General features: G+C 36.2%; 1 protein-coding gene across 1 annotated transcript in view; it reads left to right on the top strand.

Annotated features, from left to right (window-relative positions):
* CHD7 (chromodomain helicase DNA binding protein 7) overlaps positions 1 to 15,145 on the top strand; it is a 184,863-nt gene that overhangs the window by 132,508 nt on the left and 37,210 nt on the right. The window contains exons 8-13 of the mRNA XM_069465576.1: positions 2,410 to 2,524; positions 7,022 to 7,105; positions 8,601 to 8,738; positions 8,835 to 8,956; positions 9,307 to 9,550; positions 10,852 to 11,028. Of these exons, the coding sequence (XP_069321677.1) occupies positions 2,410 to 2,524; positions 7,022 to 7,105; positions 8,601 to 8,738; positions 8,835 to 8,956; positions 9,307 to 9,550; positions 10,852 to 11,028 (880 nt within the window). The remainder of the gene's footprint in view (positions 1 to 2,409; positions 2,525 to 7,021; positions 7,106 to 8,600; positions 8,739 to 8,834; positions 8,957 to 9,306; positions 9,551 to 10,851; positions 11,029 to 15,145) is intronic.

Raw genomic sequence — 15,145 nt, 5'->3', positions numbered from 1 at the left:
ATTTTTTGTAGAGTTGGATTTATCAATTTTTTTCTTTTAGTGCATGTAGCTTTTGAGTCATAGCTAGAAAGCCTTTCCCTATATCCAGATTAAAGAGGAAATTGTCTACGTTTTCCTCATGGTTTTATTTTCTGTGTTTGGGTACCTGATCCATTTGGTGTCTATTCTTGTGTATGGTGTAGTACTGTGGTCCCCAACCTCCTGGCCACAGACCAGTACCAGTCTGCGGCCTGTTAGTGACCAGACCACAGAGCTCCACTCCCCATCCCCCCACCCCGTGGTCCATGGAAAAATTTTCTTCCATGAAACTGGTCCCTGGTGCCAAAAAGTTTGGGGACCATATTTTTCTCCTTAGATACATTGATATTGTATATTTTAATATATTAATATTGAACCAACCTTGCGTTCCCAAAGTAAATCAACTTGATAATAATGTATTGTTTTCTTAATGTGGCATGGAATTATATTTGCTAATATTTTATGTATTTTAGCTTCATAATTTTCTTACAATGTGATTACTATATCATAACATTTTCCTTGTATTTTAATACTAGTCCATCAGTAATATTTACCTTTTTCTTACCTTAATTATCTACCAAGCCATAGCAGTCTGCCTTTGACCCTTTTTTGCTTCCTTCCTCTTGTTCCTGACTAAGCCTCCAGAACGTATTATCGTTGGGGTTTAGAAGCAGAACCACTGACTGAAAATTTCAGCCCCATTTACAGGTGGTAGAGCAGGGCCGGACCCACTTGCCCAAGTGCCTGTGTCCCTCTCAGAGCCACACTGGTGGTGCCCTGAAGGCATTTGCACCTCAGCCAGTACAAGAACACTGAGTACCTATGTGCCTTTTTCTGTCAAATAATTAGGAGACTAGAGTAGGTTATTTTCATACTATTTGTTTCTAATTACGACAGTATTGCATATTACTTACTGGAAATTTGAAAAATATAAATTGAAAGTAGAAAATAAAATACTTTCAATCTTACCACCCAGAACTCATTACAGGATGAGTACCCCTTATCCAAAATGCTTAGGACTAGAAGGATTTCAGATTTTTTAGGATTTTGGAATATCTGCATTATACTTAGTGATCGAGCACCCCAAATCCAAAAATCTGAAATCCAAAATGCTCCAATGAGCATTTCTTTTGAGTTTCATGTTGACACTCAGCAAGTTTCAGGGATGTTCAACCTTTATTAACATTTTGATGCATTTTCATCTATTCTTTTCTGTGTGTGGGTGTATTAGTTCATAGGCAAATATATTTAAAATCCTTTTCTCCCTCACTCAGTCTATTAAGGACTAAATCAATCCTTTGAAAATTCGTAATAGACATTGCATGGGTATCAATTATGTGGTACTTAATATCATAAATGTTTCCTATATCATTGTTTTGAAACATTTTATAATTGCTACATAGTTTCTAAGAGAAGTAGTACATTGATTCTGAAAGAGGTATATATTCCAGCATCTCATTTCTTTTTAATGTTATTGCCAGAAAGAGAAATAAGAGACAGTCGAGGCTGTTTGGGGGTTGGGAAAGGACGATAGGACAAAAAAAAATTGAAATACCAAACAAAAGAATGCCAAAACTGTGTGCCTGTGAATCTTGGAGAAGAAAAAGGGAGGGTCGAATATATTGAAATTCAGGTTATGGAAGGCACAGCATGTGCTCAGAGCAGAAGGTGGTGAGTTTGAAGGGGAGAGGACTTGCCCAGTGCAAGTATAGATGTTAGCGAGTGAAAAATTCACAAGGGACCAACGGACATCATTTCAGAGCTCCTGGGAAAACACAGGCTGGAGAGCAGGAACTGATTAGGAGATAGAGGGGGGCATGGGCTAGTGTTCAGGGAGCGGATGGTGATTCTCTCCTCTCTGATTGCTCTAGAAGGATTAGATTAGGTTTACTGTTGGGGCCAGTATGATATAGGCCTTTTATGAATCAAGGGTACCCTATACCTCTTATCCCCAAAGAAATTGCTATTTTTAATTTGAATTCTTTTAACTCAGTAAAAACCTCTTGTTTCTCAATGATAAAAGGCTCAAAGCATAAATTCAGATTTAAGGCCACCCTGTAGTGCTAATTGTTTTATACTGAAGTGTAATCCATTCACTTATGGAAACAGCTTGTTATTAGGCCATTTCTGTTTGGGGGGATTTTTTAATGGGTAGTGGATAAGAGAACTGGAGGCTTAGGACGGAAGGCAAATTTTAGGCACTATTATATGATTTTCTCTTCTTATGTTCAAACATTAGTGATTGTGTTGAATGTTGCTCCACAGCCTCTGTAAGTAAGCAGGTTATTTTGTTAATGATCTGTTTAGTTGATTTTTTTGAACCATAAAAGACATATAACAAAGGATGAATTATTTTCTACGTGTTTCAGGAATATTATTTTATTCTTTCAGCTCTTATCTTCATTGTCAATGGGCTTCTGTAGAAGATCTGGAAAAAGATAAGAGAATTCAGCAAAAGATTAAACGATTTAAAGCAAAGCAAGGCCAGAACAAATTCCTTTCAGAGGTATGAAACACCTGGTTAATTTTCTAAAGTATTTATTAAAATGTTCTAAATTTTAGTTCAATAAATTAAGAAAAACTAGTTTGCCTCATTTGGTGCTGTTACTTGCATATTGGTAACTGGTTATTGCTAAAAATTTATAAACAGGAAATTTCTCATTCTTCCTGTTGCTTAGTCTAGAAGATACTGGTCCTATGATATTATGTGGAAATAGTGGTGATGGTACGCTTAAAATCTTGTAATGGAAGTACAAACAGTTACTAGATGATGAAAAAAGTACGTTGATGAAAGTTCTATTGAAATTTAGCAGGTTAAAAATGCTATAGTAAATATTAAGCACAAATTCTAAGACATGAAAGTTTAACTTCTATGGGGAAGTTATGTGGCAAATGTATTCTGTTCAAGACGATGCCTAAATCACAGAGTTCACTAAATTTGCTTTCACAAATGCTAGGCTGTGGTATAGAAGCTGGTATAATATTTTGCCTGTGCTCCTTTATCCTAGGTTATCAGTTACAGCAAGACAGCGAAAATAGCTAGAGCAGGGGAGAAAATCTGCATTTGTAAGAACTGCCAGATCTCCCCCTAATCCCCCCATAGTCAATTACATTTTAAAAATGCTTTCACAAGCTGTTTCCTGGAATCTCTGGACTTCTGATCACCAATTTTGCTTTACTTATAGCCTCAGATACAAGAAAAACCCTAACATCGAAAGATAAGACTTGCTGATTTATTAGTTCCTCTTTTCATAAGAGTTAACAAAATGTAAACTGTAAAGAAGTATGAAATTTGATGCAAAATGATACCTGTTTAACAAACTACTTTGCACTGCTACCTCTTTTTGGAGATGAGGAGAGTGGGACAGATGAGCGTTTAGTACTTTTATGTCATAAAATCCTCATAATATCAGGTGACAAGCTTGTGTTCTCCTGGGATCTGATTTCCATGATCCTAGCAGGCAGATGGTAAAGTCTGTATTTGATGGGAGATGGTGAGGTGGTTCTTTTCCTAGACACATGTCTGTATCATCACCGCTGTTACTGTTAGTGTTCATCTGTTTTGGCAATGCAGCGGTTTGCACTGAGTGGAATGGAGTTACTTGAATGTGACTCAATTCTTACATCTTCCAGAATATTAAAAAGATTCTTTCTTTGAAGGGGAGGTTTTGGGGGAAGTACTATCAGGTTCTATTTTTCATGCCCTTCATAGTGAAACCAAAGTTAAATCTTCCTGACACTGGACTAGTTGAAATCATTAGCTTCCTTTTAAAAAGAGACACCGTATGTTCTGCTGACCTTTTGTGTGGGTCAGTGGGAGGGAAAAAGGAAAAAGCACAATGGTAGTTTTCCCCTTGTCCTTAAATCCTGGTCCTGTTTATTAAATTTATTTGGACTCAGTTTCCTGTAGTCACACTCTTGAGTGAATTGTGCCTGGCCCTAGTTACACAGCCTGTTGATCTCAGGTCTGTCTGTGTGAGTTGCCTGTACCAGGATTGAAATACATTATCTAGCTGGTAACTTGGCAACTGGAAATCTTAAGTTCTGTCCTGAATGGAAATTATCAGAAAATGGTAACAGTCCCCTTCCTCCCTTTCTTTTACACACACACACACACACACACACACACACGTGTACATGCACATACCCCTTTTTGTTTTATCCCATAAATGATCATGGCTTGAGGTTTTCCATAGCTCTGCTACTTCGGTATTTTCTGTTACGGCTGCTTTTACATTCTTTGTTTTACTTTAGGCTGCCTTATAAGTCTGCTGCACTTGAAATCTCTATTCAAAAAGATCGTTTAAACTGGAAATTTCATCACATGCATGATGCTATAAATTACTCACAAGGTAGAACTGTTTAGGAAAAGTCAAGGATTTTAATTTAGCACTGAATATGAAATATGGTGTTTAAGGACAAGATGTCTTAAAGAGAGCTTTTGCCACCAAAACCTAGTTTGTGGAAAATTTTAGCGTTTATGCTATATATGAATAACATGTATATATTGTTTACCTAAATCTAGAATCTTAACAAAGCCAGTGCATTAATATATTAACACTTTATATATTAATTGAACATTTCAGTGGATTTTTTTTTTTTTTTTTTTTGCCTTACTGATCACCTCTGTGTAAAAGCCTGAGGCAGCTGAAATACGTTTTTGTATTTCTGCTAGTTACATAATTCAGAGTTGAAAGCTTCCCAACTGAGTGTTTTAAATGGGCACAGTAGCCAGAGAATGATTGTTCTCCTTGAGCAGACTATGACTGAACTGCTTTTCTTTTTCAACCTGCAGTTCAGGGTTAAGAATGGTGTCTAAGTGACCTTGAGTATGCCTTTTGCAAAGTATTTTAACACCATTATATTAAAGTTATTAAGTATGAAATGTCCAATTTCCTTAAGTACTAAGTTTGACAGTTGATATCTCTGACATTTCACTTTGACACTTCTTGTTTTATGTTTATTGTGAAGGTACAACCTCAGTCTTGCAAGCACACATTTTGGCTTGTGATTATCTTTCAAATTTTTTTAGAGAAATTTTTGTGAAACTATGGATAAGTCAAAAATTCGTCTTATTTTCAAATATGAGTTCTATTGGGGAACAGACAGCACAGACAGTTCAAAATATCAGCGAAGTGTTTGGGAAGGATGTGGCTAATGTAATGTACAGTACATCAATGCTTGGAGAAGTTCCATTCTGGTGATTTTAATCTTCAAGATGAGCTACATGGGTGACCTGAGACCAAGGTGCATAATGATGAGTGGAAAGCTGTAGTGGAAGCGAATCCATCTCAACCTATGTGTGAATGGGCAGCAAGGTTTGATGTTACTATTCCAGCAATATTGGACCATTTGAAACAAATTGGCAAGGTAAAGAAGCTGGATAGATGGGTTCTGCATGAATTAAACGAGCATCAGAAGAGAAATCCTCTTGAAGCTTGCCTTTCTCTGCCATCACGATAAAGGCAAACCATTTCTACACTTTATTGTCACGTGATGAAAAATGGGTTCTTTTTGACAGTTGCAAGTGTTTGGCACGAAGGTTGGATAAAGATGAAGTGCCAAAAAATAGTCTAAAACCAAATATTCATCAAAAAAAGCTAATGGTGTCTGTTTGGTGGTCCAGCACTGGTATTATCCACCACAGCTTCATGAAACCTGGTCATTGGATACAGTGGATGTCTACTGCAACCAATTGGAGAAAATGATGAAGATTCTTGTGATGAAGCAGCCGAGATTGGTCAATAAAGACAGGCCAATCCTCTTGCAAGACGACGATAAACCACCTATCTCACAAACAGTGCTGCTCAAACTATAGCAGCTGGACTTGGCAACTCTCTGTCATCCACCGTGTTCACCAGACCTCACAACAACTGACTACCACTTCTTCCAGGCTTTGGACCACTTTTCGCAAGGAAAAATATTCAATTCTCAACAAGCTGTGGAAAACGCCTTTCGCGATTTCATCACCAGTCGCTCTCCGGGCTTTTTGCTGCTGGCATAAACAAGCTACCATTAAGATGGCAAAACTGTTGATAGTTTAGGCACATACTTTGATTAATTGTACTGCCTCTTGTTTGAGATATAATAAACTATGCTTTTGATTTGAAATCAGACATTTCATATTTAATGACCTGGTATTGTTGATAAATCTATAGGAGCATGTAATAATGTGTATTTTGTTTTCTAACATCTGAAACTTATCTGACCCTTACTTCTTTCAAGTATAGCTTAGTCTTTAACTTTCTTTTGAGCCATATTCTATTATTTTCTGAGACACCCTTACAGGCTAACAGTAGTACTTTACTTTTGTAAAGATTGTTAATATATTGGTTCAATAACCTGATTATTTGGGCCTCATTTCTTTATTTTTAATACTTTTACCTAAACACTTATGATCTGTACAAATAAATCATTAGAACACTTAGATTAATGAAGACTACTATTCTAAATGAGGTACTAATATTGAGTGACAAAAACTACCAAACATTGTCATGTAAACTCTGTTCGCGCCAAAATATGAAATCTGGTTTTAGTGTTTCTAGCTTTTGAATAACATTCTATAAACGATGCTATAAAGCATCAGACAACTCCAGTACTTATTAGACTCCAGTAGCATTTACTGTGCATGACTCTGATTCTTTATTGCAAGCTGTAGTTTCAAGAATGCTAAATGCATTGCATGCCATAAGCCTTTTGGATTGCTCATTAGTGAATTGTAATTTCACACTTCATTTAAAATATTCTTAAACATTCTCTCACAGTAAAAGGTTTCACACAGTAATTAAAAGACCCCGTTAACAAAGTCTAGGAAATCTGATTTCCTCATGGGGAATGATTTTACTAAATTGTACCATTTCAGTTAATATAATAGAATTTGCCAAATATAAATTTTATATTGCTGTGACCCAAAATATTATTGCCTCGTGAAAAGTGAAATAGTGTTTCCTCTTAGGAAATAAACAAACATTTTAACCTTTTTTTTTTTTTTCCTTTGGTGCAGATTGAGGATGAGCTTTTTAATCCAGATTATGTGGAGGTTGACCGGATAATGGACTTTGCACGTAGCACAGATGACCGGGGAGAGGTAACAGGAAATCATTTGTGTTACAAAGTGGTGATTCACGCAGTTCGTATTTCTCTTTGGAAAACATGGTAGAATCCTAGACCTGGTCCTGGTCATAGCCTTGAGTTGTGACATACTTGCTCTAAATTTAACTGAAACTTATTAATTTATTATCAGTTTTATGACTTAGTAATAGCTTATGTTATTATTTTTTACACTGTCTGTTTAGTCCGAGAGCTTTCTTTTTTAAAAAAATCAATTTTCAATATGTAACAAATACATTGACTTTTTGCACAATTCCAGAATATGATAGATAAGGAATTCAGTACATTTTGGTATAAATCTATCGTAGAGCACAAAGTGTCTTTGTGTAATTGAGAGTGCTCTTGTGGCAGAATGGAGTTTAATATTATTTAGCATTGGACATCGTTAGTGAAGTTGATGAACTTCATTTAATGTGGTGCACAGAGGATAATCGAAAATATTTTTCTTTATGAGATCCCAGTCTCGGCACTCTCATGTTGCTTTGCAAAACCCTATGAGGTTGTAAAGGACATTTGATAGGGAAGGAAGAATAAAGACAAGTCTAGTGACTTCTGAGCATTGTCCCTTGGTTATGATGTGCCCACCCACCATGAGTTCTCTCATTCTTAGCTTCTGCTTGTAAACTGAGTTTTTTACATGAAGTGTTTGTTCTTGCTTATCTAGGGAGAGTCTACAAAGAATTCTCTTTTTACTCCAGACTCTATATCATGAAACTCCATGATGTTTCAAAGACCATGCCATAACATGATATTTACTTTTCTAGTTTTGCTTAGTTGTACTTTAAAAATATTTATTTCATAGCATATTGTGTACAAATATTTTTAATATCACAACCAGGTCAGTGTCCTTTGGTCCTGAAATGAAGGTCGACAAACTCAAGTGTTTTCTAGAGGAAAGAAAATCCTATTGATCTGCATTACCCAAAATATTTTGCCCTCCAATCTTCTAGAGCTCAAATACATTATTTTAATGTGATTGGATACAAACAGTATCACTCTGTTTAAGGAAAAGGTAGAGATCCTAATAAATTTAAGTCTATTTCTCATTCTTTGGGAAACTAGCCAATTATGTAAACATTTAAATATGCCAAGATGATTTACCTTATAGCCTAAACGAGACACTTGATGAATGATTTGCACAGATTAGCATAAAGCTCAAATTCAGCTTTGCTATTTGCTAGTTATTTCTTTCTATATAGTTCTGGCTTTTGAACATGGCTTACCAGTGATTTAGATAAAAAGTTAATTTTTTCTGACAATACCCAGTAATACTGTTTCCAGTTCAGACTTGAGATTCTAATTAGGGACAATTAATTAATGGTCATAGTTTTAAAATTTCTATCCATTCAGTCTTACTGATGCTGGGGTAATGTCTGTTGGTAAATGACGTAGAACACATGTTTGTGCTTAATATATGTAAATATCTATTTGGTCAAATGAATCCAATTCTGATTTCTTTAAACCTCGCCCAGCCTGTGACTCACTATCTGGTGAAGTGGTGCTCACTTCCTTACGAAGACAGCACATGGGAGCTGAGGCAGGACATAGATCAAGGAAAGATCGAAGAGTTTGAGAAACTGATGTCCAGGGAGCCGGAAACAGGGCGTGTGGTAAGGATTGGCTCGTGGTATATGATCTAATTTGAAAATAGCATAGCAGTGTGGTCTTTGAGAAGCCACTAATGAGATTTACTGTATTTGAAACAGGAGCGACCTCCTGCTGATGATTGGAAGAAATCGGAGAGTTCCAGGGAGTATAAAAACAATAACAAACTCAGGGAATACCAGTTGGAGGGAGTAAACTGGCTACTTTTCAATTGGTACAACATGTATGTAGAACATGTTTTTCTTCACTTTTAAAAATGTCTGTAGCTCTGTTCTTTTGTAGTTATTGAAGATATAAATCAAAAAGAACTTACTGTTTTAACTCTCCAATAAGAATTTTCTAAAAGGCAAGCATTAGAAATATGCTTAATATTTATTCAACAAAGATTAATACAGAGATTGACAGAAGCATGTAGAAGTAATTTTTATTTATCAGAGAATTTTGTTTAAAAATATATGTTTTGAATAAAACCATATAGATATGCCTCTGTGAGGATAATAGTATGTATTTTGTGAAAAGACAGCAGTGTCTAATGTCTATACTCATTAACCTTTTCTCATTTCCTTCCCAAAGGCGAAACTGCATTTTAGCAGATGAAATGGGTTTGGGAAAAACTATCCAGTCCATTACATTTCTCTATGAGATATATTTGAAAGGAATCCATGGCCCTTTTTTAGTAATTGCCCCATTGTCCACAATCCCCAACTGGGAAAGGGAATTCCGAACCTGGACAGAGTTGAACGTGGTTGTGTATCATGGGAGTCAAGCTAGTCGTCGGACCATTCAGTTGTATGAAATGTACTTCAAAGATCCCCAGGTAAAACTTCACAGGTCCTATTCCTTGTGCTTACTATGTGTATTGTAAGGCATTAAAAGGGTGGGTTGGGAAGGTCTGGATTTTGCTAAACTGAGAGGTTTGCTTTAGATTTCTTACTGAATTTATGTTTGTGTTATCTTTCTACATTTATGAAGGCAGCTCTTTATTTTTAAGGCTTTGATCATTCTGATTATTAGAAAGAATGAAATTTTTTACTTTGACCACTGAAATCTATTTGATGTATTGATATGTTAATTGGTTTTATTTTGCAAGCCTAAGAGAGAACTAAACAAAAAGTGGTCGTATTAAATGTGAATAGAAAGAATATTTTATTACCCTGTTACTAGAAGTGAAAAATATTAAGCATGTAAAAAGTCCTTGAAATGTATGACACATTGAATGAAATACATCCAAAGGGAAGAATTTATACTTTGGCTGTCATTAATAGTAGCAATTACTTTTCTTCTTCTTTTTTTTTTTTTTTTTTTTTTTTTGAGTCTCACTCTGTTGCCTGGGCTAGAGTGCCATGGCGTCAGCCTAGCTCACAATAACCTCAAACTCCTGGGCTCAAGCGATCCTCCTGCCTCAACCTCCCGAGTAGCTGGGACTACAGGCATGCGCCACCATGCCTGGCTAATTTTTTCTATATATATTTTTTGCTGTCCATATAATTTCTTTCTATTTTTTAGTAGAGACAGGGTCTCGCTCTTGCTCAGGCTGGTCTCGAACTCCTGAGCTCAAATGATCCACCCGCCTCAGCCTCCCAGAGTGCTAGGATTACAGGCAGGAGCCACTGGGCCCGGCCGCAATTGCTTTTCTTATTCCAGTTACCTGTGTGCACTTAGTATATGATATCGACAGTGAAGTGCTATAAACAACGTGAAAAGAAAGAATAATATGTGCTAAAATAATTTTAAGCTATAGGTAGTAAGTGGAAGTCCTGTAATTGGAAATATGACAGAATTTTGGGTTTTATGCGTATGTTTGTTTTAAGTATAAAATCTATTCTACAATTAAATAATTAAAGGAGAAAAATATTGAGATCTCTACCTGTATTTATCTTTAGATTTGGAAAATTATCTTAAGTTTTATGTGACTTTTTTTTTATTTTAGAATTTTATAAAAAGTGTTTTACCGTAACACAGCTTAAAATGTCCAAAATAAGGAACACAGATTGTGTGTCCCCTGAAATAAAGGGTCGTGGAAAGAGATAAATACATATGTTTTATGCTCTTCACTCATCCGTAAAGTTATTAATGTAATCATTCATGCTTAATAATAATTCCAAGTTGTTCTTGTAGGGTCGAGTGATAAAGGGGTCCTATAAGTTTCATGCCATCATCACTACATTTGAGATGATTTTGACTGATTGTCCTGAGCTGCGGAATATTCCATGGCGCTGCGTGGTCATTGATGAAGCCCACAGGCTGAAGAATAGGAACTGCAAGCTGTTGGAGGGACTCAAGATGATGGACTTGGTCAGTGCTCATATTGGTGATTGCATTGAACCTGAATAGAATTGTTACTAACTTGGTAATTCCACTGCTCTGAATTTGACTAATGCCTGTGAATGGCATTTGCAAAACTTGTCAAATATTGTGATATATTCTCCTGAACTTTCAGTTACTCAGAAGTGCTCTTACCTTCTTGATTCTTACATTGTTTGCTGGTGTCTTTAAACAGTTGTATAATAGCAAAGTATAATCATGATATATTTTCACTGAATTGAAGTTTCAAGTGTTTGCTTTACACTTTTGTTCATAAATGCAGGTTGAGCATCCCAAATCCAGAAATCCCAAATCCCAAATGCTCCAGAATCTGAAACTTTCTGAGCAACGACATAATGCTCAGAGGAAATGCTCATTGGAGCATTTCAGATTTTGGATTTTCAAATTTGGAATGTCCAACCAGTAAGTATAAATGCACATATTCCAAAATCTGAAAAAATCTGAAATCTGAAACACTTCTGCTCGTAAGCATTTCGGACGAGGAATACTTAACCTGTATAGCTACTTCATTAAGTGTTGGGCCAAGCTTTAATTTACATCAGTGATGATAATCCAGTTATGTTCCAGGGCTGTTCGGTTTTGCCATATTGGGGGCCATAGGATTTGCAGGTGCAAGTTCTCAGTAAGTTGGGTAGGATATCGGGAATTGGTTAGTTTGAATAGACACTTAAAAGTTTGGGGAATTACAAGACCTCAAATTTGATCTGAAGTTTTATACCACACCTATCCCATACTCTACCAGCTTCCCGAGAGATGATCAGGTCTTCCTGATGAGATTTTCTAGATTTTTTTCAGCAGGAGTATCATGGAATAACACATTGTAGGAATATTAGAATTTGATTGATTTTTTTTTTCCATCCCACTCTACAATGTGTATCATTTCCTAGTAGAAATTACTACATGACCTCAGTCATCCTCGTTCCTCTTTCCACTCCATAGTTTACAATGTGGTTGTGATCACTTGTTTTTCATTTTTAATGTACATTTTTTGAAAGCAAAATTCTTGTCTTTTAGCATGTGTTGGATGATTTGATGAGTTTCACAAAGGTACAAAAACGTTTTTAAAATCCCTAAATGATGATTTCTGTAGAAAAATCTTCTTAACTGAGAGTTTGAGATGGGAAGGAATATTCTATATATTCATGGCTATAAATTTTTAGCTGATGACTGGGACTGGTACCACCAAAAAGAACACCTAAAAGCTTTCTGTTGCAGCTGGTTCTTTGCAATGGCTTCTTTTATTCTTAAATTAGGGGGATTGGATTAGCCAGCTATTCTTTTAATTAAAAACAAACCAAATCTAGTTTTGCTTACAGGAAGAACTCTGACTGAATTATCCTGTTTAGGATGAGATTTCCCATTTTTGCCTTAATGAATTATTATTAAAGCTATCCTAAGACTTTTCTTAAAGCAGTTTCTCAAAGCAGTTTGGTGGCCAAGCCACAAAACAAGTAAGAGCACTTGGAAATAGTGAATAGTTTTGAAGAGATGAGTAAGCATTTGGTCTCCCCAAGTGATACTTTAGCATGAAAATGAAGTAAACCTGGTGGGGTGAGGCAGCTCACATCTGTAATCCTAGCACTCTGGGAGGCCCAGGTGGGAGGATTGCTTGAGCTCAGGAGTTCAAGGCCAGCCTGAGCACCAGTGAGAGCTCTTCTCTACTACAAATAAAAAAAATAGCTGGGCGTGGTGGCTTGTGCCTGTAATCCCAGCTACTTGGGAGGCTGAGGCAGGAGGATGGCTTGAGCCCAGGAATTTGATGTTGCAGTGAGCTATTATGACACCACTGCACTCTACCCAGGGTGACAGAATGAGACTCTGTCTCAAAAAGGATAATAAAATAACATAAAATAAAATAAACCTGTGTTTGCAAGTAAGTGCTAATGCTCATGATCTATCTGAATACATTTTCTGAGTAGGGATCCACCTTCACAGTTTTCCACTAAGATAGTTATATCACCATTTCCTGAAGGCTTAAACAATTAAGTTTATTTATTTTAAGTCATACAATTAAGTTTATCTAAGTTGTCTTCCATTATTAGTTCATATCTTCCCAAATAGCAGATTCTTATTGTAAAACAGTTCTTTATTGGTGAGTACCAATTAGTTTAACTCTATCAACATCAAACAATCTAATTGTCATTAGGATACTTCAAAGAATTTTCTATTATTTATACTAACATTTCATTAATGGGTTAGAATCTGTTATCCAGATAATTTTGAGTTACATATTGCAGTGTTTCCTAAACTTTTTTCACATAATGGCAGATACAGAAAATGATAATATTTGTATGCCACACTGGGGTATGCAGAGAAGGCTGCTCACTGCCACAGAGGACCTGTCTAGGGACGAGGGGGGCCCAAGGACTTAGCACACACTCATTCTTGGCTCACCAGCTGGGAAGCTCTGATTAGCAAATGAACAGAATATTTATTTTTCTGATGATCAAGAATCTTTATCTCAGAAGAGATGTTTTCAAGATGGAATACGTTGTTGTTCAGAGTGTAATTGTATTTGTCCAGTTGAGAACAGCTCTGTTGCCTGGTTTTTAAATCCTTACTTCAAATAAGCATCATGAGAACTGGTATACTTGCCTCTTTGTATTCTTCTTTCCTTGAATAATTCATAGTCAAAAGAGCAACTAGTAGTTACATCCTACTATGGTTTAGGTCATTAGGAACTGTTACCTGCATTAGACTGAGTTCTGGTCAAAGTGCGTTTGATGAGGATTGGCTCCAGGTGCATTCTCAGAAAAGGAAGACCAATGAGTGTCTTCACTCTCCAGACACGGGGAAAATGTGAAGATGATACCTTGAGGGGCAGTCACCGTCTTCCTCCACAGGAGCTCTGGGGAAGTAAAGCCATCTCCTTGTCCCTCACCAAAAGGAGGGTGTGCCGTGGAGGTCAGAGTAGTTCTTCATTGATTCTATTATCTCATCTTTCATTGTCAGGAGGTCCCACACAAATTAAAGAGTCTGCTGAAATGAAATTAAATGGACAGCACTCCATCAGAGATAAAAAGCATGGTAACGTTTTCAAGGCGAAAGTATGTCTTCTGGCATAGTTGGAGGTGATAAGCTCCACAGCCTGAGTTTCTTACATGCTGTTTTGTGATACTGTGTGTATATTAATTGTATATTTTTAATCATTACTTTCTAATTGGAACCTAGTTTTATTCCACTGCTCATAGGCAACTATATAAAAGAGCTATATGTATTAATATAATTTGGTATAACTGGCTGTTAAACAGCCATTGAAAGGAAACAGCATAGAAAAGGAGTTCTTTCCTTTTCTTGAATGCATTTATTTTGAAATTAATAAGTTAAAAAGGATTTAACTTTTAAAGTATTTGGTTAGGCATTCAGGACTTAATTTAACTCAGCACTAAAAAATATGGAAAAACTGGGAGACAATCAAGACAATATCAATACAATAGAAATGCTTTTCTACTGCAGTAACTCTTTCTTGAACCTGTAATGCTACTTTAAAAAGTTCTTGGGTAAAGTAATTCAGGACTTGGGAATGTACGGGATTGTGGCCCATGTTATCTACCAGTATGGTTATACATTAGAAAATCTTGAATTGATTTGCAAATTCCTTACTCTTTTTGAATTCAATGAGTCTGAGGATGATGGTGGTCAGTGTAACTTCCTCAATCAGAGAACTCTATTCAAAGGGGAGAAAAGGAAGAATAAAAGCATATTGAACTCCTTCACCTCACATTCAAATAGCTTCATTGACAGATAAGACTTGGTAGATATTAAGAAAATTAGCATGTTCTTACATCATTCATCTAGTATTTACTGAGCATATACTCTGGCAACCAAGTCTTGTCAGATTCTAAGTCAGAACATTGCTTTTGAAACTACTAGAAGATATAATTACTTTCTGAAATAGTTTTATTAGCTGTGCTATACAACGAATGGCCAAAGTAGAAAATAACAAGGCTCTTAAGATTAATAAACTCACTATTGTTAAGACTGATCATTGTAAAACAGCCCCTCCGTGTTGCATCTATAGAAATCGAAGGACAGGGGAAGACTGCATGGGGAAAGCTGGGAATGAGCTCGTAAACAGGAAGAATTA

Source organism: Eulemur rufifrons, chromosome 3, assembly GCF_041146395.1.
Source record: "Eulemur rufifrons isolate Redbay chromosome 3, OSU_ERuf_1, whole genome shotgun sequence".
Classification (NCBI taxonomy): Eukaryota; Metazoa; Chordata; class Mammalia; order Primates; family Lemuridae; genus Eulemur; species Eulemur rufifrons.
Note: the sequence above shows the minus strand (reverse complement) of the source record. Positions and strands in the feature narration are given on the sequence as shown.